Below are 25,694 nucleotides of genomic sequence, written 5' to 3'. Positions count from 1 at the left end.
TAATCCCAGCTACTCGGGAGGCTGAGGCAGGAGAATCAGCTTGAACCTGGGAGGTGGAGGTTGCAGTGATTCGAGATTGCACCACTGCACTCCAGCCTGGGCAACAAAGCGAGACTCCATCTCAAAAATAAATCAATATGAAAATATGGATTTCTGATCATGTGGTAGCTTTCTTGGGGGAAAAAACTTGGGTTCCAGTTTTCTCTATAAAATGAAGTATAGTATCATTTCCTAATTCTTAACTTAGGAATAAAAATTTGTTTATATTCAAGGTTCTAGGTTTCATTGGAGGTGAAGCAGTACTTATCAAGCATGCGAAGTTAAGATACAGGAAATAACATAATAAGTACTTGTGTACCCTCCAGCCCAGAATTAACAGACGTCAATATTTTGTTTTTGCTTGATGATTTAAAATTTCTCCAAAAGAAATATAATACTGCAAGTTTGGAAGTTACATTTCAGTCCATTTTTTTGCTTTCCTTAGTGCCATTACTTTCCCCAGAAGCAACCATTTATCCCTCAAAAACAACCATTGTCATTAATTTTTAGTCTATTCTCCTAGACCATATTTGACATTTTTACTAAATATTTATGAACTAAAAGATTTTAAGTTAGACGTTGATTGAATACATGATATTAAAGTATTTTGACATATAGTTGGAAAAATAAATTCAGTTTTTGTCACGTGCCTTTTAGACAAATAAACATTTATATATTGGCATAAAAACATGAATTAATATCTAGTAGTTTAAACACATAGGGATATATATGTTTTTCTAAAAACATGAATTGATGAAAATAATTACTAAGTGATGAAAAAAGAAGCTGTATAATGATTTAACATTAAAGTATTTAAAATAGTAAAACATAAGTTTATTTTTATTTTATTATTTATTATTTATTTATCTTTAAGACAGAGTCTTGCCCTGTCACCCAGGCTGGAGTACAGTGGTGCGATCTTGGCTCACTGCAACCTCTGTCTCCCAGGTTCAAGTGATTCTCCTGCCTCAGCCACCTGAATAGCTGGGATTACAGGCATGCACCACCACACCCCGCTAATTTTTGTATTTTAAGTAGAGACAGATTTCACCATGTTGGCCGGGCTGCTCTCGAACTCCTGACCCTAGGTGATCCACCTGCCCCGGCCTCCCAAAGTGCTGGGATTACAGGCGTGAGCCACCGCATCTGTTGCGGTGTAAGTTTAAAGACAAAATAGAAATGCAGAGCATTGTATCATATTTTACACAGCAAAGTAGACAAATAGAGGCCACTGCTTTTTAAGCTTTCCAATTCCTTTTGTTTTTTAGCTTTTATTTTAGGTTTGAACTAAAAGATTTTTACTTTGTGTTTAGAAATTTACATAAATACTATCTTACTGCGTAACCATTCCATAAATTGTTTTAACAACATGGAATGCAACTGTTCTGTGGTATCCAATATTATGATTATATCCCACATTAATTATCTGTTTTACATTAATGGATATTTTAGCTTCCAGTAGTTACTAACATAGATAGTTGTACTCTAGTATGTGGTCCCTTATTTCCCATGTGCAAAAGTTTCTCCAGAAATAATATGTAGAATGGATAGATCATAGTGTTTATGCATCATTACTTTGTTTCCAAATTCTTTAAGATGCTTTTTCTACATGTCTTTTGTCTTGGCTGCTGTTGGACTTTGGATCTTCCAGATGAATTTTAGAATTGTTTTATCTGGTTTCACAAAAGTTTCTACTGAGATTATGATTAGACTTAGAATGAATTATGGGTTAATTTGGAGGGAATTGACATCTTTGATATTGAGTGTTCCCAACCATAATGTGGCATAGCTCTTCCTTTTTTTTAAAAAAAAAAAAAAAAGATAGGGTCTTGGTCTGTTGCCCAGGCTGGAGTGCAGTGGCATGATCACAGCTCACTGCAGCCTCAACCTCCTATGCTTAAGTGATCAAGTGTTCCTCCCACCTCAGCTTTCTGAGCAGCTGGGAGCACAGGTGCCTGCCAGCATGCCTGGCTATATTTTTTTTAAGAGAAGGGGTTTTGCTGTATTGCTCAGGCTGGTCTCATACTGCTGACCTCAAGCAATCCTCCCACCTTGGCCTCCCAAAGAGGTTAGATTACAAGTGTCAGCCACTACACTGGGCCCTGGCTTTTGTTTAAAATCGAAGGTTAAGTTGTTAAATGATAATGAATAGATAGGATTGTGTTGGATTGACATTTAAAAATGTGTATTTTATAAGCCATACATTTAGTCGTCTTTGGTGTTTCTTGCTAAAATTTCCTAGGGAAAATCTTGAGTATATATAATGTAGTTTTTTTTTAGAAAAAGGGAATGTATTTTAAACACTGTAACTAAAATTACAGCTCTGCTTCTTTCAGGTTCTTGCCAGAAACCTTATGTTGCACTTATTCATGGAATTACAATGGGTGGGGTAAGTAGACTTTTTACTCTGATCATTGTATGAGTGAGTTGTATTAAAAATAAGTTAATAATTATTCAACAGAAGTGAGCTGATGAATGTAATATAATAGAACTCATTGAAACATAATTGTGTGGATTTTGGATCCTGACAGATTTGAGATATAATATTTGCTTACAGCACTTTTAGACTATCCCAGCCCAAAAGAATATTTTATGTTCTTAGTTATGTTATATGGCCGGGCATGGTGCCTCATGTCTGTAATCCCAGCAGTTTGGGAGGCCAAGGTGGGCAGATCACTTGAGGTCAGGAGTTTGAGACCAGCCTGGCCTACATGGCGAAACCCTGCCTCTATTAAAAATACAAAAATTAGCTGAGCATGGTGGCGCACACCTGTGATCTCAGCTACTCAGGAGGTTGAGGCACGATAATCGCTTGAACCCAGGAGGTGGAGCTTGCAGTGAGCTGAGATTGCACCACTGCATTCCAGCCTGGGTGACAAAGTGAGACTGTCTCAAAAACAAAAAAAAATGTGTATATATACACATACACACACACACACACACACACACACACACGTTATATGCTATTTTAACTTTTTGAATTAGCAGTTTTTTTAAGCAATGGAAACTGATTGTGTTTTTATCTTTTAACATATAGAGCCTTTTTTCTACTTAAAAATAAACTGATTCTTTTCAGGAGCTTCAGAAGAGAAACTAGAATGTTGAGTTTTTTTGTTTTTTTTTTTAATTCAGTATTAGAGATTTGGTTGCCTAAATTGTACCTATTACTCAAAATTTCACCTTAGTGGAAGTGTTTGGATTCTTTATGAAGTTCTCTATAACTGCATTTCTGTCAGTTGACAAATATTCTGCCACTGTGCTATTACAGAGAAGTCTAAAATGTTACTGGCATTGATTAACTTGACCTGGAGTTAGAGAAAACATGAAATAATTACAAAACAATTGGTAAATTGTATGGTACTGACAAAGATTATCCTTTAAAGAAGTGAGGGGTCAGAATTGGTCTTCGTGGCAGGAAAGGGCTGCATGGAGAAGATGGTGAATTGAACTGAGCCTAGAAAGGTAGTGGAGGAGAGAAAAAGTAATGTCTTTTCCTCACCGATTGCAGGGGTCATGGCCAATATCCATATAACAAAAGACAGATTAGCAATAGAGAAGCATAAAAAATTTGTTTAATCAAAGTTTTACATGACATGGGAGCCTTCAGAAAAGACCCAAAGACCCACAGATCCAGGAAGAACTGTTTTTGTGTGTAAGTTCAGTGAACAATGGACAGTCATATAGAAGTATGATTGGACAAAAACGGTATTATTCAGTAGTAATAAATGGGGGAACTTAGGTAGGCTTGTTTGTTGAGATTCTTCTTGGCCTCTCTGTGTAACATTCCTTTCTTCCAGGTATAGGATGGGGCCATTGTCACATGAGGGTTTAATGACTTTCAAGTCTGGGTGTCGTGGCTCATGCCTGTAATCCTAGCACTTTGGGAGGCTGAGGTGGGTGAATCGCTTGAGGCCAGGAGTTCGAGACCAGCTGGGGCAACATGGCAAAACCCCATCTCTACTAAAACTACAAAAATCAGTTGGGTGTGATGCTGTGCACCAGTAATCCCAGCGACTGGGGAGGCTGAGGCACGAGAATTGCTTGAACCCGGGAGGTTGTAGTGAGCTGAGATCATGCCACTGCACTCCAGCCTGGGTGACAGAGTGAGACTCTGTCTCAAAAAACAAAACAAAACAAAAAAGACATACTTTCAGAAGAGGTAGGTTAGAGAACTTCTTTACGGCCAGCTGTCCCACAGAAAGGGGGGGGTGGGCAGTCACAGTGGCCTCCAAGTGGCTGTAGTTTGGGGTAGCATATCCTGAGCCGTGACAATAGGTAGGACACAGGTAGGTAGGGCCCAGGTAGGTAGAGCCTAGGTAGGTAGGTAGTATGAGGCCAAAAGGTGCAAATTTTGAAATTCCACCTGTTCAATGTTTTAAGGAACTTAACTATTTGAAATATAGGAAGTTCCCCCTTTGTTCTAGTAGAACCACCCTAAATAAGGACCAGGAATTGCTTAGATCTTGCACATCATTTTGGGAAGGGATTCTACTAGCAAGGGTGATCTGTACCTCTGCTTGGCAGAAAGTGAGCGTGGGTTGGTTGTGCTTTAACGTGGGGAAAATGAAAGCTCTCTGAAAAAAATACTGCAGAGTAAGAGGAAGGGAAAGAATCTGAAGCATTGAAGGAAGAGCCGCACTGTGAATGTGAAAGAAACCAGGAAAAAATAAAGACAAAAACAATGGGCATACCCAACAGCAAGTAAAAATAAATGTGACCCCATTAAAACAGGAAAGAAATCCCATAAGGAGAGAGCAAACTCAGATGAAAGGGCTAAAGGGAAACAGAAAACAGGGAGGATGACTGGGAACTAATACACAGTAGCAAAACTGACATTTTATTTTAATGGCGGTAGATTAGAAAGAGACGAATTTAATATTACAGATAGTGAAGTAAAGAGATGAATTTAATATTACAGATAGAGAACAAACTTGAGAAACTCTCACAAAGCATTAAAAAATATATATATAAGTGATGAAAATGAATGTTTTGAGGTAATGACTATGAAAGAAAGTTACTGGGAACCCAACAAAGGAGTGATAAATACTCCACTGAAAGTAAATCAAACACTTGGAACAGAAATGATGATCAGATATAATGAAATAAGACTTTAAGTAAAGACAAAAACTCCCAAACTCAGATATGTATAATTAAAGGAAACACGAAATTTCAGATAAGTGAAAAGAGACCCATACCTAGATAAAAGCTCAGGTAAATTTTTTAAAATTATAAGCCTTAAGAAAAAAAAGTTAACTGTGAGTAGTCAGGCCAACGAATCAAGGTAAATGGGGTGATTAGTGATATAGGTTATATACAGATTTCTTCAGATTTCTCTGTTACACAATGTGACAGAAGTCAATGGGTTGAGAAGTTGTGAAGTAGTTAGGATCCAAGAGTTTTCTCCCCAGCTAAGTTGTTATTTAGTATAAATATAAAATAAAAATATTATCAGAAATGGTAAATATATTGCTGACATATTATTGAGAATATTTCAATAACTATTTGGTCTAGTTGACCAAAAGATCGCTTAAAGTTATAACTCAGGACTCCTGATATGAAAGGATTGGTAAACTGCCCTTTGGTGCTATAAGTGGGCAGAACTTCCATTTTTTTACAGAAGCGTGAGAATTATATTGCTCTAGCACAGCATGTCTGAATGCACTGGCCATGTTCTTCAGTACTGGGGCTTGTATAGGTTGGTATAGTGTTTCTATATATTCCTCATATGTAACAACCAAGAATATTTATTTCAAAAGAAAAGACTGCAGTGAAACAGATCAAGATAATGTTGTCTTGAATAGATGAAGTAAAGATGCTGCTGATTCTTCATACTGGTCTCTGTTTTCAGTATTTAAAGAACATAAATAACTTTCAAATAAAGATATACTTTATATCAGCCTTTCTTAACCAGAATTCCACCAGAGGATTAAGTCTTAGTGCCCTAAAATGTTCTTGGGTTTGCCTAGAGAATCAGTCTCTAGGCTGAGGCCTAGCAGTCTGTTTGAACAAGCCAAGCTCTCCAAGTAATTCTGAGTCATGTTAATTTGAGAACTAGGGCTCTAAGCCATCCCTTGAATATAATAAATTAGCTCCTATTTCTGTCCTTTGCTTCTTGAATGGTACTAGTTATGTACCATCCTTGGGAGAATTGAGAATATAGTTACGTCATTTGCAGTGATTTGTGGTTCAGATGAGGAACCCCTGAGAATGTTTATTTTATACTATATTTTATCAGCTCCCTTAAAAATATTGTCTTTCCTTCCATCAGGTATGCCCAACCACATGCATCCTTAAAGACTGAAGTTCTACTCTCTTTTTTAATAGTCATAAATATTATGGATTGAGCATCTCTTGTCTGAAATGCTTAGGACGAGGAGTGTTTTGGATTTTGGAATATTTACAATATGTTATAAATAAAGTTTCAGTGCTGCAAAAGAAATAGCACTCGAATATAACATTTTATTTTTAATTCTCAGCAAGGAAATGTACTTCTATAGAAGGGTGTGCCCTTACAGATGGAGCAGTGGTGAGCATACACCTGGACAAAGGAGGGGAAGGAGTTCTTATTCCTGATGCACATGGCCCCTGCTGCTATGTCATTCCCCTATTGGCTAGGGTTAGACCGCACAGGCTAAACTAATTCTGATTGGCTAATTTAAAGAGAGTGATGGGGTGAGTGGTTTGACAGAAAAAGTGGTTATGGCAGAGCAGTAAATTGGAATGAGTCAGGGTGGAGCAGGTAATCGAAAAAGGTTGCTTTATGAGGAAGTTATGTTTAAAAGTAGAAGGCAAAGAATTGAACATACTGACATTGATTCTTTGAAGAGAAATTTAGAACTCATATCTAATAACTTAAATCTAAAAATCTGAAATCTGAAATGTTCCAAAATCTGAAATATTTGGAGCACCAACATGATACTCAAAGGAAATGCTCATTGGAGCGTTTCAGATTTCAGAGTTTTGGATTCAGGATGCTCAACTTACACTACAATTAGATGTGATTTCTTCTTCCATTGAGTCAGTGCTTTCAGTCTGTACTCTAAATTTGGTGTTTGTACTTTATTGTTAACTTTATATCTCATCTTCCCAATTGTATTAGATGGTCTGGAAAGGGCAAGGATTATCCTACCTTTTTTTTTTTTTTTTTTTTTGGCCTTCCCGTAACAACTAGGAATATACAGTTATAGAGAAATTTTTAAACAATTATACCCTAAATAATAAACACCTTGTATAGCCTTTGAAAGAGTAAACAACAGGCTGGAAGTGAACAGTCTCTTTTTTTTAGTAGTGGGGTTTTGTATTTATCTTGGTTTGGAAGGCCACGCTTTCCATGTCTGATTTACAAACTTCTGTGATTTGAGTATGGGTTGTCCCCACCAAAACCCATATTGAGGCTTGTTTCCCAATGTGGTCGTGTTGGGAGGTGGTGCCTTTAAGAGCTGATTATGTTGTTAAGATGGATTAGTATCTTTCTTGCAAGACTGGGTTCTTATGGGAATGGTTAGTTTCTGCGAGAGCAGGTTGTTGTAAAATGAGGTTGCTTCCTATGTTTTGGGCTTTTTACATGTGCCTGGTACCTCTTCTGTTTCTCTGCCATGTTTTCATGTAACATAAGGCTCTCACTAGAAGCTGCCAGATGCAGCCTCTCAATCTTGAACTTTCCAGTTTGTAGAACCATCACCTAAATAAACCCTTTTTTAAACTTTGTTGTATAAGTTACCTAGTCTGTGTATCCTGTTAACAGTAGCACAAAATGGACTGAGACAGAAAATTGATACTGAGAAGTGTTGCTAATAACAAATACCTGAAATTGTGGAAGTGGCTTTGGAATTGGGTAATGGATAGACACTTGAAAGAGTTTGGAGGAGCAGGATAGAAAAAAACCTGTATTGCTGTGAATGGAGCGTTAAGGGTGATTCTGGTGAGGGGTCAGAAGAAGACAAGGCTGAGGAAAATGTGGAACTTCTTAGAGATTACTTAAGTGGCCATGGGCAGAATGCTAATAGAAATATGGACAGTAATGGCCATTTTGATGAGGACCCAGATGAAAATGAGGAACAAGATATTGGAGTAAAGAGCATCCTTGTAATAAAGTGACAAAGAATCTGGCTGGATGTGTCCAAGTCTGAGGGCTTTATGGAATTCGGGATTTTAGAGCCGTGAATTAGAATGCCTGGAAGAAGATCTGTCTAATCCGCAAAGCATTCAGGCTGCTGCATGGCTACTTTTAATAGCTTACATAAAGCTGTGAGAGGGAAAAAAGTGACTGAAGATGAAATTTATAATCAAAAGGGAAAGAAGCAGAAAGATTTGGAAAACTCAGCCTGGCCATGTAAAGAGTGAAAAAACTTTTTGGGAGAGGAAACCAAGGTGTGGCGCAGCAATTTTTGCTAAGGAGAGTAATACTTAATAGAAGGGAATATCAAGACAATGGGAGAAAGACCCTCAAGGCATTTCCGAGATCTTTGAACCTCTCTTTCTCATCACAGGCTCAGAGCTCTAGCACAAATGGTTTTGGGTGATGGACTTGGGCCTCCCCCTATAAGCTTACCGCCCGGGGCTGCTTTGGGCCTCTGCTCCCAGAATTCCAGCACAGTGCTCCTCAGCTGTCCCCACTATGGCTCAAGTGCCCCAGGTGCAACTTGACCTGCAGCTCCAGAAGATATAAGCCATAAGCTTTGGTGGCATCCATGTGGTGCTAATTCTGCAGGCTGTCAGAAAGCAGAGCTAGGAAGGCATGTGAGCCTCTACCTAGATTTCAAAGGATATATTAGACAGTCTGGTGTCCAGGCAGAGACTTGTTGCAGGGGTGGAGCCACCACAGAGAGCCCATTCTGGAGAATGCCAAGTGGAATTGTGAGGTCAGAGCTAGAGTTGCCCTTGAGATTCTAGAACTGTTGACCCACTGGCAGCATGGCACCAATTTGCGACTTCAACTGGAGAGAGCTGAAGTGTGGGCTTGTTAGCAGTGGTGGATCCATACAGGTCTGAAGCAACTTGATTCTTGCCTCCATGAAGGAAAGAATTTGTCCAAGGGGCATAAGGCAGAGTGAGAGACCAAGGCAAGTTTTTGAGCGGGAGTGAGAGTTTATTAAAAAGTTTTAGAGCAGGAACAATAGGAAGTAAAGTATTCTTGGAAGAGGACCAAGCAAGCAACTTGAGAGATTCAAGTGTTCTGTTTGGCCCTTGACTTGGGGTTTTATACATTGGCATGGTTCCAGGGTTTGAGTTCCTTCTCCCTTGATTTTTCCTTGGGGTGGGCTGTCCGCATGTGCAGTGGCCAGCCAGCACTCGAGGGGCCATATGCTCAGTGTGTTTACTCAAGTTGTATGCATGCTCATTTGAGGCATTTCCCCCTTGCTAAGTTGAACATTTTTAGAGAAAGGTTATATACCAGTTAAACTCTGCAATTTTGCATCTAAATGCACATGCTTGGGCCCACTCGCCCAGCTCCTGAGATCTTAATGGGAAGCTGCTGATCACCAGCTTCAGGTGTTTTCTACCTACTGGGAGAATGTCTTTCCCTGCGGCCACCTGCGACCAATTATTTTAGGGAGCTAGTTTAACAACCACCTGACCATGACTTGATGGTCACCTGACATTCTGGGTGTGGGGGAGCTCTCTGCCCTGCTCATGTCTGCCTAGCTACCTACTCTTAACTGGTTGAGCCCAGAAAGCTCTAGGAGTAGGGTTGATACTGTGAGGGCCCACCTCCCCAACCCCATCCCAGTGTGCACAAGATTCAGACATGGAATGGCGATTACTCTCTAGCTTTAAGAGTTAATGTCTTCTTTCCCAGGGTTTAGACTTAATTGAGGCCTGTTACTCCTTTCTTTTGGCCTATTTCTGCCTTTTAGAATGGGAATGTTAGAAATCCTTGTTCCCCGGTGCCGCAAAAAAATAGCACTTGAACATAAACTTAATTTTCTCAGCAAGGCCATTTTTACTTTCTGCAGAAAGAGTACACTTGCCGGCAGTTTTGCTACAAGAGTACAGTGAACAAAGGAGACAGGGTCATTTATAACCTGAAGCGTTCACCCTACTGCTGTGTCCTGTTTCCATTGGCTGGAACGGGACCTCACATTCTATATTTGTCCCAGTTGGATTGCAACTTAGAACTTTCTAAAAGAGGCAAAGGCAGAGGAGAACAAAGGAAGGAGGAAGTAACTTGTGGAATGCTGAGAAAGGTAAAAACACCTCCAAATAAGGAAGAGGAACAGGCTATGACCTAAAGCTTGCTTGGACCAGTATAAGCATGCCAGGGCAAATATTTAGGCTAAATGTGGGAGCTAAGAACACAAAGTACATTGATTTCTTTATTAAGGCTAGCAGATATCTGAGAATGTTAGCACAGGTCTTTGAATAAATTTTGCTTCTAAGAGAATTTACTATTTATTCCTAATTAGACAGGGAGGAACCTCTACTTTAGTAGAAGAGGAAGAGAGGTTCCTCTTTAGTAGAAGAGGAACGTCTACTTTCCTTTTTATAGGAATGTATACCCCATACCTGTCCTACCACTGTATCTTGGAAGTAGATAACTTGTTTTGATTTCACACGCTTCACAGATGGGACTCTGGACTTTGGAATTTTGAGTTGGTGCTGAAACAAGTTAATACTTTGAGAATATGGAGCTGGAGTGAATGTATTTGTATGTGAGAAGGATATGAGTTTGGGAGGTCAGGGATGGAATGCTACAGTTTGAATATTTGTCCCCACCGAAACTCATGTTGAAACTTAATCCTGAATGTAACAGTATTAAGAAGTGAGGCCTTCAAGAGGTGATGGGGTCATGAGGGTAGAGTAGTTTGATCCATTCATGGATTAATAGGTTATCACAGGAAGAATGGTTTAATTACCATAGGAATGGGTCTGTTTTAAAAGCCAGTTTGGCATTCTTTTGCCCCCTCATCAGATGATGCCTTGCCCTGCTGCTGGGCTCTGCAGAGAGTCCCCACCAGCAAGAAGGCCCTCAACAGATATGGCCCTTCAACCTTGGATTTCCCAATCTCCAGAAGAGCTGTAAGACATAGATTCCTTTTCTTTATAAATTACCCAGTCTCAGATATTCAGTTACAGCAACAGAAAACTTAAGACACCAGCATTTCTTAATGTAAGATGTTTTATGAACTCTAACTTCTGAAAAGGTAATCCTCTAGATCATTGGCGCTCAACCTTGTTTGCACTTTAGAATCATTTGGGAGTCTTTTTAAAATTCCAGTGCCTAGGCTTTCCTTATCTCCCATAATCATTAAATTGGATAGTGGATAGTGGAGTGAGACCTAGGCTTTTTTTTTTTTTTTTTTTTTGAGATGGAGTCTCGCTCTGTCGCCCAGGCTGGAGTGCAGTGGTGCTATGAGACCTAGGCATTTTTAAAGCTCCCTGGTGTTACCAATGTGAAGGTAAGGTTAAAAGCTGTTGCTCTACAGGTTCTTGTGTGTCGTTGTGTCTCTTGTGACTTTTTTCTAAATCTCCCAAAGACTGTTTTTCACATTTTAGTTTGTATCAGAATAACCTGGAGGGCTTGTTAAAAAGCAGATTCTAGGCCGGGCATGGCGGCTCTTGCCTGTAATCCTAGTACTTTGGGAGGCCTAGGCGGGCGGATCACTTGAGGCCAGGAGTTCAAGACCAGCCTGGCCAACGTGGTGAAATCCCATCTCTATTAAAAATACAAAATTAACTGGGTGTGGTGGCGGGGGGCCTGTAATCCCAGCTACTCCAGAGGCTGAGGCAGGAAAATTGCTTGAACCCAGGAGGTGGAGGTTGCAGTGAGCCAAGATTGTGCCATTGCACTTCAGCCTGGGCGACAGAGCGAGACTCCATCTTTAAAAAAAAACAAAAAAAAACCATTCTTTCCCTGCCCCATCTCTAGTTTAGTCTGGAATGTGGCCCAAGAATTTGGATTTCTAACAAGTTCTCAGATAATGATGATTCTAGGGGGAGGGGAGTTCACTTTAGGAACAATTTTCATAAGGTGTTCAGACTACAGTTTGTTATTCAAAAAGCCCTTATTTTCAGAATTTTTAGTAGAATTTTAGTATTACACATAATTGCTTAGTGTAGGCTTAGTATATATACATTTTTAATCTGTTAAAAGAAAAACTTCGTACAAATTTAACACTTTATCTGAGCAAAGAACAATTCATGAATCTGGCAGCATGCAGAACCAGCAAGAGGTTGAGAGAGCTCTACCTTGCAGCATGAGCAGTGAGCTTGAATGTGGAAGCAAATTAGAGAAATTATCTGATTGGCTACCGCAAGGCATTTGCCTTATTTGGGCATGGTGTGATAAGATGTTCACTCTTTATGGGTATGGTCTGATCAGTTGGCTGCCTATGATTGGCTGAAACTTGGCTGTTTGTTACAAAACTATACTCTTAAATTAGGTTTCTGTTTATTTCCATACTAAGGTTGCAGTTTATTATGAAGGAACTCAAAGTGCAGAGAGACAGTCTCAGTTCAATGGCTTCTTTTTATTTAACATACCCTAGTACAGAAGTGTGAGAATAACATGGAGCTAACAGGGCTTAAAAGGCATAGGAATAGTACTTGCTTGATTCTGGTCAATAAATTTTTTTCTACAATAATGTAAGAAAGAATTTTGTTAAGAATTTGTACAGTCCAAAAGATGGCGCCATAGAACTTGGTTCCCACTGCTTTCCTTTTGTTTTTGTTATAGAAGGTTTTATTTTTTCCAGTATAGAAAATGACAGTTTTATTTTCTCTTGTTACCCACCACGAAGAGTAGCACAATGTCTTTAAGATTTTAGAAATTCAAACATTTACTCAGTATTTTGAAATACAGTAAAATAAAAATGAATGTTACTGAGTGGTTCTCCACATGGTAGATCAGAATTATGTAAAATTATTCCAGTGTTTCTGAAAGAGAAACAATTTTTTTATGAATAGATATTTAAATGACTAAATTTATTTTGTTTCTGGGGAAGACAAATCTTTTGTCTCTTTTGCCGTTTATATAAAACATCTGGGGTTGCGTTTTCTTAAGTTAATATGAGGGGACTTCAAAAAGTTTGTGGAAAAATGGAATTAATTAAGATAGAAATAAAAATAACTTTTTTTCTCAACGTAAGCCCCGTCAAATTTAAGGTACTTCTTTTGTCAGCAGTGATACCAGTCATTTAGTCCATCCCTAAATAATTGAGGGTCCTGGGAATTTAACTATGCAAATGCAGTGTTTTTTATATTGGTAACTGAAGAAAAATGGGTGCCATCTACAGATTTTTAAAGATTGATGTGTTAGTCTGTTTGGGTTGCCATAAAAGAATACCTGAGGCTGGGTAATTTATTTGGCTCACAGTTCTGCAGGGTGTGCAAGAACCATGGCACTAGCATCTGCTTCTGGTGAGGGCTTCAGGTAACTTCCAATTATAGCAGAAGGGGAAGGAGAGCTGGCGTATCACATAGCGAGAGAGGGAGTGAGAAAGAGAGAAGGTGCCACATTCTTTTAAACAGCCAGCTTTTGATGAACTGATAGAGCGAGAACTTACTCGTTACTGTGGGGATGTACCAAGCCATTCATGAGGGATCTGCCCCCATGACCCAAACACCTTCCATTTGGCCCCACCTCTAATGTTGGAGAATAAATTTCAACATGAGATTTGGAGGGGACAGATATCCAATCTATATCAATTAGGAAACATAAAGGAGTAAGAAGGAGCCAAATCAGGTCTATAAGGTGGATGCCTAATAATTTCCCATTGAAACTCTCAAAATTGCTCTTGTTTGATGAGTGGAATAAGTAGGGGCATTTACGTAGTGTATGAGGAGTCTCTGATGAACCTTTGGATGAGGAGTCTCTGATGAAACTTTGGGCCTTTTTCTGCTAAAGCTTTGGCTAACTTTTCATGATGGTTCTTTGGCGCTCCAGAAAGTCAACCAGCAGCCTTGAGCGTCCCAAAAAATTGCAACCTTTAGTCTTGACCAGTCTGCTTGTGCTTTGACTGGACCACTTCTCTCTCTTGGTAGCCATTGTGGTTGTGCTTTATCATCAGGATCATACTGGTAAAGCCATGTTTCATCTCCTGTTACAGTTCTTCAAAGAAATGCTTCAGGATCTTGATCCCACTTACTTAAAATTTCCATTGAAAGCTCTGTTCTTGTCTGCAGCAGATCTGGATGCAATGGTTTTGGCACTCATTGGATGGAAAGTTTGCTCAGCTTTAATTTTTCAGTCAGAATTGTGTAAACTGAACCAATTATAAAAGAATTGTGGCATTGGCTGTTGTTCATGCTGTTAACTATCAATCATCTTCAATTAGGGCATGAACAAGATGAATTTTTTCTCACAAATTGATGTGGATGGTCTGCCACTGTGGGCATCTTGAACATTGTCTCATGCCTTCTTAAAAAGAGTTATCTATTTGTAAACTGTTGATATCTTTGAGGCATTTTCCTCACAAACTTTTCACAACTCACCAGTGATTTTACTTTTCTTCCACACAAGCTTTACCATAAATTTGATATTTGTTCTTGCTTCAATTTTAGCATAATTCATGTTGCTCTGATAGGGGCCCTTTCAGACTGCTGTCTTATCCCTCTTAGGACCTCAAGCTAGATTCTGTTCTGGTATGTTATGACAAGTTAGTAAGAGTTGATTTTCATACAAAAAAATTTGAAGTTCTTGCATAGTTTTTTCATAATAATGCATATTCTGTGAACTTTTTGAAGATTCCTTGAATATAACAGAATTGCAGATTTGTTTAAATATAAAATTAAGTAGATATAGAGCAGAGGACAGTCCTTAAATTTTTGTTTCATACATGTAGTACCACTCCTGTTTCCCTTCCCAACTGAATTGGATTTAAAGAACATTTTAGGTTCTTCTCTCCTTCTCTCTCTCCCTCCTAGTCTTCCTTTTTTTCCACCACCTCTTGCATTTTCGAATAGAAATGAAGTTGGCTCCCCAGCCTAACTCAAAATGTGGCACAGTATGGTATTGTTTTTGTGTTTCTCAAAGTGCTCTTAAGATGCTGGTAGTGAGAGGGTTTTGTGATTATAGGAGACCACAAAATCCACCCTAAATATGCCACTTTGGCATAAGGATTATTTTGAGCAGATTATTTTGAGAACCAGCAGATACAGGATCATCTCTGAAAACAGCACAAGTTACCTTTTTGTAAGAGAAATGTGTACCTAGAAAGGAAATCTCTATTTGTAAGAGTGTCTCCCTTTCTGGGGAAGAGAAGGATGACCAAATTGCAAGAGACTCCTATCAACAGAGATACCAACATAAATCTGCAAAACAATCGTTTCTCTTATTTACCATGCTTTTTGTGGTAACCTTCCTTCCCATCCTTTCGAGTTGAAGTTGCTATGTAAGCTGGAGTTTTAGGCCCCCTCTTGGAGAGTTCTTATTTCTCCTGGATAATCTTCTGTGTATACATGAGGTATACGTGTTAATAAACTGTTTTTCTCTTGTTGGTCTGCCTTGTTACAGCAGTCCCAGCTAAGAACTCAGAAAGGTAAAGGGAAAATTCCCCTGCCACACACAATCAATAATAGAAAATTAAGTTTTAAAGTGTGTTTTAGAAAGGGCATGTTGTCATGACTAGAGAAGTGGGAATTGGAATGGAATAAAAATAATGAGCATATACGTTACCCAAATGACTTTATTGCAGTACAAACTACCCACATGAAAGTTGACTAGTGCTCAGTTAAATGGGAACTGCTGAATCAGATTATGTTTAGCCACTGATTAATGTCATTGAAGACATATTCTTATTTTCATAAAAAGAATGAGCAGTGCTCAAAGATTGAATTATGTTAATATATTGCGAAGACTTGTTAGCCATAATGGGTACCTTTTTTCAGTTTTAAAAGGTGTTCTGTTTCTTGCTATTAGTGACAGTTAAATAGAAGACATTTTAAGAAACCGTTTTTTAATTAAATAATAAAGTGCCAGGTTTTTCATAACAACATTTATTTTACTTAGTATGGAACCTGAGAGGCAGGGCGCAGTGGCACATGCCTGTAATCCCAGTGCTTTGGGAGGCCAGCGTGGGAGAGTCACTTGAGACCAGAAGTTCAAGTCCAGCCTAGGCAATATAGCGAGACTCTGTGTCTCCAAAAAATTAACCAGGCATGGTGGTGCATGCCTGTAGTCCCAGCTACTTGGGAGGTTGAGGTGGGAGGATTGTTTGAGTCTAGGAATTCAAGGCTTCAGTGAGCCATGATTGATTGTCTCACTGCATCCGAGACCCTGCCGCAGGAAAAAAAAAAAAAAGAGAACCTGAGAGTTTATGAAAGAAGAGATGAAATAATTTTATTAAGTTAAGATTTTTAGAGAAACTGAGTTCGGCTTCCTTTGGTATACTTCTTCCCACCCACCTATGTCATTCAAATCTCTTTTTTTAAAAAAACTGAAAGATATGAAAAGAGCTTTCTTGAAGAATGAAATACCAGTAACACAGCAGGAGCTGAGAGAGGAAAAATAGAGGGAAATTTCCCTTGGATTTCTAAGTGTATAGGGTGTATGTTTATATGCATTCATTTTTATCTATATTGATTATTCAACTTTCTCCAAGTATGGATGAATATCTTGTTTTGATAGAGAGCGGTAGATCTCCTCTCATCCCCAGATGAGATTCTTTTAGATTTCCTTCTGTCTTATTAGGGGAGAGTTAGGATTGCTTTTATTTTTTTATTTTTATTTTTATTTTTACTTATTTTTGAGATGGAGTCTCGCTCTGTCACCCAGGCTGGAGTGCAGTGGTGTGATCTTGGCTCACTGCAACCTCCACCTCCTGGGTTCAAGCAATTCTCCTGCCTCAGCCTCCCGAGTAGCTGGGATTACAGGTGCGTGCCACCACACCTGGCTAATTTTTGTATTTTTAATAGAGTTGAGGTTTCACCATGTTGGTCAGGCTGGTCTCCAACTCCTGACCTCAAGTAATCCACCTGCCTCGGCCTCCCAAAGTGCTGGGATTACTGGCGTGAGCCACTGCGCCTGGCCGTAGGATTGCTTTGAGTTGCATAGTTTGTTATAGTAAATTTTCAGGGTCATTTAGTTTCTTAATGAGCTTTTTTTTTTTTTTTTTTTTTTTTTTTTAAAACAGGTAAGCATTGGGTTATATTGATTTTTCAAGATGTAATGGATTATCATCTAAGTGATGTTCCTCTGCTGCTTGGCAGTGTACCATAGATGGTCTTGTTTAATTGTATTTTACTACTTGTCTGTCTTATTAGATAGAGCCCTTGTTTTTTTTTTACCTTCCTATACCCCATTTCCATCTACCCTTTAGCCCAGGGATATCTAAGTTGGAGAGTACTTTCATTTTCTTACCAAGGACTTGACTTCACTACCTTCCGTCTCCCTGCCCCCCCATTGAGGTATTGCATTCTGGGAAATTTTTGACTTGCAGGAGTATAGATATTCTTGGCAATTTTGACAAACTTACAGATTCTGAGATCTACAGGAGTCTTTTTTTTTCCCATGGCCATTTCCTTTGGCCATATTGGTCAGGTTTTGGGTTCCTTTCATTTGTAATATGAAACCACCCTAGGTTCAAGGTCAAGTAGCAGGCACCTTTTGCCCTGTGCCTTTCTCATTTGGCCTTCTGCCCTGACCATGTTGGTTTGGATGATTTTTGGTCTAGAGGGTTCTGTTTCTTATTGAGGCATGAAAGTATTTCAGAGAAGAAAAGCGGAGGAGAGCTCTTTGCCCATAAAACGAGCTCATTCCCCTAAGGATATGTGGATATGTGAGCTTCCAAACTAACTAGAGGCTCATTATGACTTTAGCCATCATTTGAGATTGTTCTCAACTATTTTACCCAAGCAGCAAAACTTACTGGATGTCTAGATGTGCTAGATACTGGTTGGGCTCTGGTGATAAAACAGTGAACAAAACAGACATGTTTACCTTTCTCCTAGAGCTTACTGTCCAAACAGGCAAATATGGGGTAGTCTGGAAATACATTAAACAATACCAGCCTTAACTGTGTGTATGTGCGAATAGTGTAGTGATGGGGGTAGTGTAGGGAAAGCCTTTTGGAGGAAGTTATATTTAAGCTGAGGCTTAAGGAAGGAGGAATTAACCAGGGAAGAAAAGCTGAGAGTAGTAAAAGAATGCGATATAGTTGGTGCAATTGTGTAAGGGTTTGATGCAGTGTTGAATGACAGTGTATGGGTGAGAAGATAATAGCATATGTGAAAATGAGATAAGAGAGAATTCATATTTGAGCAAAGTTCAGTGTGCCTACATTTTATACTGTGGAGGAGATAGGGGTTAAATTCTGAGGCCATAGAGGTAAGCAAGAAGCCAGATCAGCTCTCTTATGGGACATGTTAGGTAGTTGATCTTCAGATCAATATGGAGAGCTAATTAAGTGCTTTTTAGCAGGGGCAATGACTAGAACAGATTTGCATTTTAGAAAGAACTCTGGTGGAAGAGTTGACTTTAGGAGGGTGGGATTGGAAGTAAAGTGATTATTTAGGAAGCTATTGCAGGGAATCGGGTGAGAGATTATGGTGATTAAACGTAAGGTAGAGGCCAGACACGGTGGCTCACACCTGTAATCCCAGCACTTTGGGAGGCGGAGGCAGTGGATCACCTCAGATCGGGAGTCTCAGACCAGCCTGGCCAACATGGCGAAACCCCGTCTCTACTGAAAATACAAAAATTAGCTGGGCCCAGTGGCGCACACCTGTAATCCCAGCTACCAGCTACCTCCCAGGAGGTAGAGGTTGCAGTGAGCTGAGATCACGCCACTGCACTGTAGCCTGGATGACAGAGCAAGACTCCCTCTCAAAAAAAAAAAGAAGGAAAGTAGGGTAGAGATAATGGGTAGATAGTTAGATTTAAGAGGGAGATAGGGAGATTTTGGAGAAGACTTGACGGATTTTGATGATGGATTGTATGTGATGGATAAAGGGGAGCAAGAATGACTTTCAGGTTTCTAGGCTGGGCCATCAAATAAATGGTGGCACTATTTACTAAGATTTGAGAAGAGTGGCTACGGAGTGGGCTGGGGAGAGTGAAGGGAGATGAATTTAATTTTGAGCTGGACCTCCTAGAATGGTAAATGATTAATAATAATACGTAAATAAGTTAAATATTTTCTCTCAATTATTTGTTGTTGAATATCATTTTTGTCTAAAAATAACATGAATTATACATACCCAATAGCAGGGTAAAAAAAACCTGTTTGGTGCTAATCTCTATGTGTTAGTCCATTAAAATACATTATTATATAATCAATATATTAGTACATATTAAGATGCAATATGAGCCCATTAATATGCGAAACATAGTAAAAAGTCTTTGTTTTTACTTTGCAGCCTGCTGTTCTGTAATCTAATGCATGTGGTCCCAGAGATACATTAAGAAACTTATTTAATAGTCATAATAGTAACTTTTATGCCATAGTGAAAGCATGTGTGATGACAAATCTACTTGAATTTCTAACAAAAGAAATTGAAATGGTGCTATTTCAAAGCACCATTTATCCTGAGTGATAGCGATAGGCTATCACATATTCTCCAATACTGTGGTGCAGTGTTTATTCTGGGCAGGAGCTTACTCATTCTCTCTGGTTAGATTTAAATCCATGACTTTTTGTGTAAACATCAGTCACATCACCCCATTGTGTATCTTTCTGAGTTTGTTGTCTTCTTTACTGTGGTTATCAACCGTTTACTTTGGAATATTTACTTTTCAAGCACCAAGTTGAATTGTTTGCATGTGTCTGTGTTTATGCGTTGAGGGATTAATCTTGCCATTAATATAAATCATGGGTGGTTAACTATGCCGTAAAATAACCTTAAATATCTTTTTTTTTTAAAAAAAAGTGTAATAACTAAATTTATTTTTACTAGTACTTTTTAAAAATTTTATTTTACTTTAAATTCTGGGATACATGTGCAGAACGTCCAGGTATACATGTGCCATGGTGATATGCTGCACCTGTCAACCCGTCATCTAGGTTTTAAGCCCCGCATGTATTAGGTATTTGTCCTAATGCTCTGCCTTCCCTTGCTCCCCACCCGACAGGCCCCGGTGTGTGATGTTCCCCTCCCCGTGTCCATGTGTTCTCATTGTTCAGCTTCCACTTATGAGAACATACGTTTGATTTTCAGTACCTGTTAGTTTGCTGAGAATGATGGCTTGCAGCTTCATCCATGTCCCTGCAAAGGACATGAACTCATTGTTTTTTTTTATGGCTGCATAGTATTCCATGGTGTGTATGTGCCACATTTTCTTTATCCAGTCTGTCATTGATGGGCATCTGGGTTGGTTCCAACTCTTTGCTATTGTGAACAGTGCTGCAGTAAACATATGTGTGCATGTGTCTTTATAGTAGAATGATTTATAATCCTTTGGGTATATACCCAGTAATGGGATTGCTGGGTCAAATGGGGTTTCTGGTTCTAGATCCTTGAGGAATCACCAAACTGTCTTCCACAATGGTTGAACTAATTTACACTCCCACCAGCAGTGTAAAGCGTTCCCATTTTTCCACCGCCTTGCCAGCAGCTGTTGTTTCCTGACTTCTTAATAATCACCATTCTAACTGGTGTGAGATGGTATCTCATTGTGGTTTTGATTTGTATTTCTCTAATGACCAGTTATGATGAGCTTTTTTTCATATGTTTGTTGGCCACATAAATGTCTTCTTTCGAGAAGAGTCTGTTCATATCCTTCACTCACTTTTTGATTTTTTTTTCTTGTAAATTTGTTTCAGTTCCTTGTAGATTCTGGATATTAGACCTTTGTCAGATGGATAGCTTGCAAAAATTTTCTCTCATTCCGTAGGTTGCCTGTTCATGTTGATGACAGTTTCTTTTGCTGTGCAGAAGCTCTTTAGTTTGATTAGATCCCATTTGTCAATTTTGGCTTTTGTTGCCATTGCTTTTGGTGTTTTAGTCATGAAGTCTTTGCCGATGCCTGTGTCCTGAATGGTATTGTCTAGGTTTTCTTCTAGGGTTTTTATGGTTTTAGGTCTTACGTTTAAGTCTTTAATCCATCTTAAGTTAATTTTTGTATACGGTGTAAGGAGAGCGGTCCAGTTTCTGTTTTCTGTACATGGCTAACCAGTTTTCCCAGCACCATGTATTAAACAGGGAATCCTTTCCCCATTGCTTGTTTTTGTCAGGTTTCTCGAAAATTAGATGGTTTTAGATGTGTGGTGTTATTTCTGAGGGCTCTATCCTGTTCCATTGGTCTATATACCTCTTTTGGTACCAGTACCATGCTGTTTTGGTTACTTTAAATATCTTTATAATTATCAGTCTTTGAAAATTAATATTGGGCTACTCTGGGCACACTGCCTATGGGTTAGCCCTGCTCCACAAGGAGCAGTTAAAAAAAAATTGCTTTTTGTCTAGAATAGTAATATCTGGAAATATGGGAGCGAGTGCTGATTGCTAGTTGCAGATTAACGTATTTATATGTTTGAATGGATTTAATTGTCTTTTTAAAGTAATTATAATGAGGTGTTTTTTAAAGCCAAAAACAGAGCTGTGTCTGCTTTTTTCTCCTATTGGAACAGTCTGAAAACTCATCTAGCTAGGTTTCTTAATTAAAAAGTCAAGTCTTAGGTTGCCTAAATTTTGCCTTTAGGGATGCCAGAAACTTAAATAGGAAGTCATTTTTACAGCGACAGAGTAGGAGTTTGACTACATTGACATACTTTTTCCATTTTTGTTCAAATGTTATGCTTGTCCATATTGACATTGTTTATAGTGGATTATATTACTATGTGAAGATGATTGTTTAATAATAATACAGTTAAAAAACAGTGAATGTCAGAGTGCTTGGGACACCATAAATACAAGGCACAGAAGGGTTAAGACAGTGTACCACACTAACTAAAGGAAAGTGGTAGAACTTTTTAAATATCCAGTGATGTACATTTTATGGCAAAAACTTTTATTTGAGGTAGGACATACCATAATTGTAGAATGGTTAGATAGTACATTTAAATTTTAATGTCCTGTGAGTCTGTATCTATTGTGCCTTTAGTTGTGGTCTTTTCTCATATGTCTGATTATTTCTGAGTTATTTCTAATTGAGTATTTAAAATGCAGATATTTTTGAGTCCTAGGATGATATTCTCTCTCCAAAGAAGATGGACCTTTGTTTCTGGTAGGTGTTCAGGCTAAGGGCACTAGCAGTCCCAGATCATCTCAATCTAGTCAGGACTTCAGAGAATTTGAAGCTGGACTTAATTCGAGGTCATCCTAGAATGATGGCTTGAATCTAGGCTATCCTAGTTCCTGAGGTCCCCTTAGGGGCCCAACTTGGCAAGCCCTAAATTTCCATTTTTGCTTCGTTAGAAGATAAGGCTTACTTAGCTCAATCTGTTTCAAACTTTATTCAGCTTTTTACCATTTTAAGATCACTGATTATTGACTGTACTCAACTGCAGAAAGATACTTTATAAATACTTGTCTAAAAGCCTCGGTTTATAACTAAATATGAAGCTGAATTACTTAATGAGTTCCATAGTGAACAATATGGCACTAGTACTAAAACGGAGAAACTATAGGAACAAAGCTTTGCCTATCTGAAATAACTCTACTGGTATGATATTTTCAGACATTTAAAAATGACTAATCTTGGCAGGGTGCAGTGACTCACGCCTGTAATCCCAGCGCTTTGGGAGGCCAAGGTGGATGGATAACCTAAGGTCAGGCGTTCGAGACCAGCCTGACCAACATGGTGAAACTCCATCTCTACTAAAAATACAAAAATTAGCAGGGCATGGTGGCATGCGCCTGTAATCCCAGCTACTCAGGAGGCTGAGGCAGGAGAATTGCTTGAACCCAGGACACAGAGGTTGCAATGAGCCGAGGTCACGCCACTGCGCTCCAGCCTGGGTGACAGATGGAGATTCTGTCTCCAAAAAATGAAACAAAACAACAACAACAAAAAAGTCATGAGATTTATAGATGTTGTCTTCACCTCACTCTTCCCATCACCCCAGCCTCACCTAGAACATTCATACACTGTGGACAGAATTGGTCTTCTAAAAATAAAAAATAAAAATAATAAAAATAAAAATGACTAATCTTGGCCAGGTACAGTGGCTCATGCCTGTAATCCCAGCATTTTGGGAGGCCGAGGCATTTGGGTCACTTGAGGTCAGGAGTTTGAGACCAGCCTGGCCAACATGGTGAAACCCCATCTCTACTAAAAAAACAAAAACTAGCCCAGTGTGGTGGTGGGCACCTGAAGTCCCAGCTGCTCGGGAGGCTGAGGCAGGAGAGTTGCTTGAACTCAGGAGGCGGTGGTTGCAGTGAGCTGATACCGTGCCAGTGCACTGCAGCCTGGGCAACAAAGCAAGACTCCGTCTCAAAAAAATAAATTAATTAAAAATAAAAATGACTCATTTTGTGGCCAGGTGTGGTGGCTCACGGCTGTAATCCCAGCACTCTGGGAGGCCAAGGTGGGCACATCACCTGAGGCCTGGAGTTTGAGACCAGCCTGGCCAACATGGTGAAATCCCATCTCTACTAAAAATACCAAAAGTAGCTGGGTGTGGCAGTGCATATCTGTAGTCCCAGCTACTCCGGAGGCTGAGGCAGGAGAATCACTTGAGCCCAGGAGACTGAGGTTGCAGTGAGTAAAGATCATGCCACTGCACTCCAGCCTGGGCAACAGGGTGAGACTCTGGCTCAAAATAAATAAATAAAAATGACTAATCCTGTAAACAAGTAGAAAGCTCTAAAAGGGGAAATAGATACAACTACAATCATAAGAAATATTCGAACATATTTCTTTCAATAACAGATAAAACAGACATACTGAGTACATACATTTTCATGCACATATTTATACGCACATACATGATTTGAATGAAAATTTTTTAATAAGCTTGACCTAATGAACATGCACTCAGTAACTGCAGAATTCACTTTCATTTCATGTGTGTATGAAACACTTGCCAAAATAGGCCATGGAATTCATCTTAATATATTTTAAAGGATTAATCTTACAGAATGTATTATCTGTCCCCAGTGGAATTAAGGTTGCAATCCGTAATACAAAGATAATAGGGAAATCCCAAATGTTTGGAACATGAGCAGTAACCTTATATGACATCACAATGAAATGATCAAAATCCAAAAAAAAAAGAAATTTAAAATCAATAAACAGTAAATATCAAAGCTGAAAATTATTTTTATAGACTATTAAAATTGATAAATCCTTAGTGATAAGTTGATAAAGACAAAGATAAAAGCAAAGTATGTTACAAATACAGAAATGAAAAATAACACATCCCTATAAAACCCATAGCCATTAAAAATATTACAAGAGGATGTTATGTACAACTTTATGGTCATATATTTCAAAATTTTGATGAAATGGACAGATTATAATCCATAACTGTTAATGAAAGTAAATCTTTAAAAATCTTTTCACAAAGAAAATTTCAGTCCCAGGGGTTAGGGAGGGATTACTTAAATAATACACTAAATGTACCATAAGCAAAATGAACAAATTGTAATGTGTTAAGAATGAGAACTTCTATTCATTCCAAGACATCCTTGAAAGAGTGAAAGGCAAGCCACAGACTGAAAACATATTTGGTATACATCTGATAAAGGAATCTTGTCTAGAATATATAGAGAATTCTACCAATTCAAAAATCCAGTTAAAAAAAAAAAAAAAAGAGCAAAAGATTAGAACAGACATTTCACAAAGAGGATACCCAGATAGCTAATAAACCTGAAAAACTCTCAACTGCATTAATCATCAAGGATATGCAAATTAAAACTTCAGTGAAATACTAACATATAGTCATTAGAATGGCTAAAATGTGAAAGACCTCTTGAAGTGTTGGTGAGGATGTAGAACAGCAAACCCATGTACAGCTAGTGGAGTAGAAATTGGTACTACCACTTAGGAAAATTGTTTTGATATATTTTAAAGTTGAATGAGTCAATACTTTTTTTTTTTTTTTTTTGAAACGGAGTCTTGCTCTGTCCTCCAGACTGGAGTGCAGCGGCACAATCTCGACTCACTGCAACCTCCACCTCCCAGGTTCAAGCAGTTCTCCTGCTTCAGCCTCCCGAGTAGCTAGGATTACAGGCGCATGACACCATGCCCGGCTAATTTTTGTTGTTTTAGTAGAGACAGGGTTTCACCATGTTGGCCAGGCTGACCTCGATCTCCTGATCTCAGGTGACCTGCCCACCTCGGCCTCCCAAAGTGCTGGGATTACAGGCATGACGTGAGCCACTGTACCTGGGTGATTAATACTCTTTGACCTGACACTTTTACTCCCTGATATATATCTGACCAAAATGTGTGCACTTATGCACCAAAACATATGCAGAAGAATGGCCACTGAATTGTTACTTGCAATAGCCAAAAACTGGAGACAACCCAAATAGCCATTAGGATTAACAGATTGTTTATTCATACGGTGCTATACAATGAAAAAGAACAAATTACTGCTATATGCAAGAACATAAAATCTCACAAACATAATGTTGACTGAAGTAAGATAGTAATATATATTCTGTGATTCTATTTATATCTAGATAAACCAGAAAAAACTCTAATCCTTTGTTAGAGGTCAAGATAGTAGCTACTTGAGGGATGGAGGGTGTAGTGACTGACAGGGTGCATAGCACAATTTCTGATAGTTTTTATCTGGGTTTTGGTTACATGGGTGTGTTCATTTGGGGAT

General features: G+C 38.8%; 1 protein-coding gene across 9 annotated transcripts in view; it reads left to right on the top strand.

Annotated features, from left to right (window-relative positions):
- The window catches only part of HIBCH (3-hydroxyisobutyryl-CoA hydrolase), a 119,901-nt gene that overhangs the window by 33,665 nt on the left and 60,542 nt on the right, over window positions 1–25,694 (top strand). For all 9 annotated transcript variants that reach the window (XM_063647726.1, XM_063647729.1, XM_054476866.2 and 6 more), the window contains exon 6: window positions 2,376–2,428. In XM_063647726.1, the coding sequence (XP_063503796.1) occupies window positions 2,376–2,428 (53 nt within the window). The remainder of the gene's footprint in view (window positions 1–2,375; window positions 2,429–25,694) is intronic.

Source organism: Pongo pygmaeus, chromosome 11, assembly GCF_028885625.2.
Source record: "Pongo pygmaeus isolate AG05252 chromosome 11, NHGRI_mPonPyg2-v2.0_pri, whole genome shotgun sequence".
NCBI lineage: Eukaryota > Metazoa > Chordata > Mammalia > Primates > Hominidae > Pongo > Pongo pygmaeus.
The sequence above is the reverse complement of the archived record's forward strand: the minus strand, read 5'-3'. Positions and strand labels throughout refer to the sequence as shown.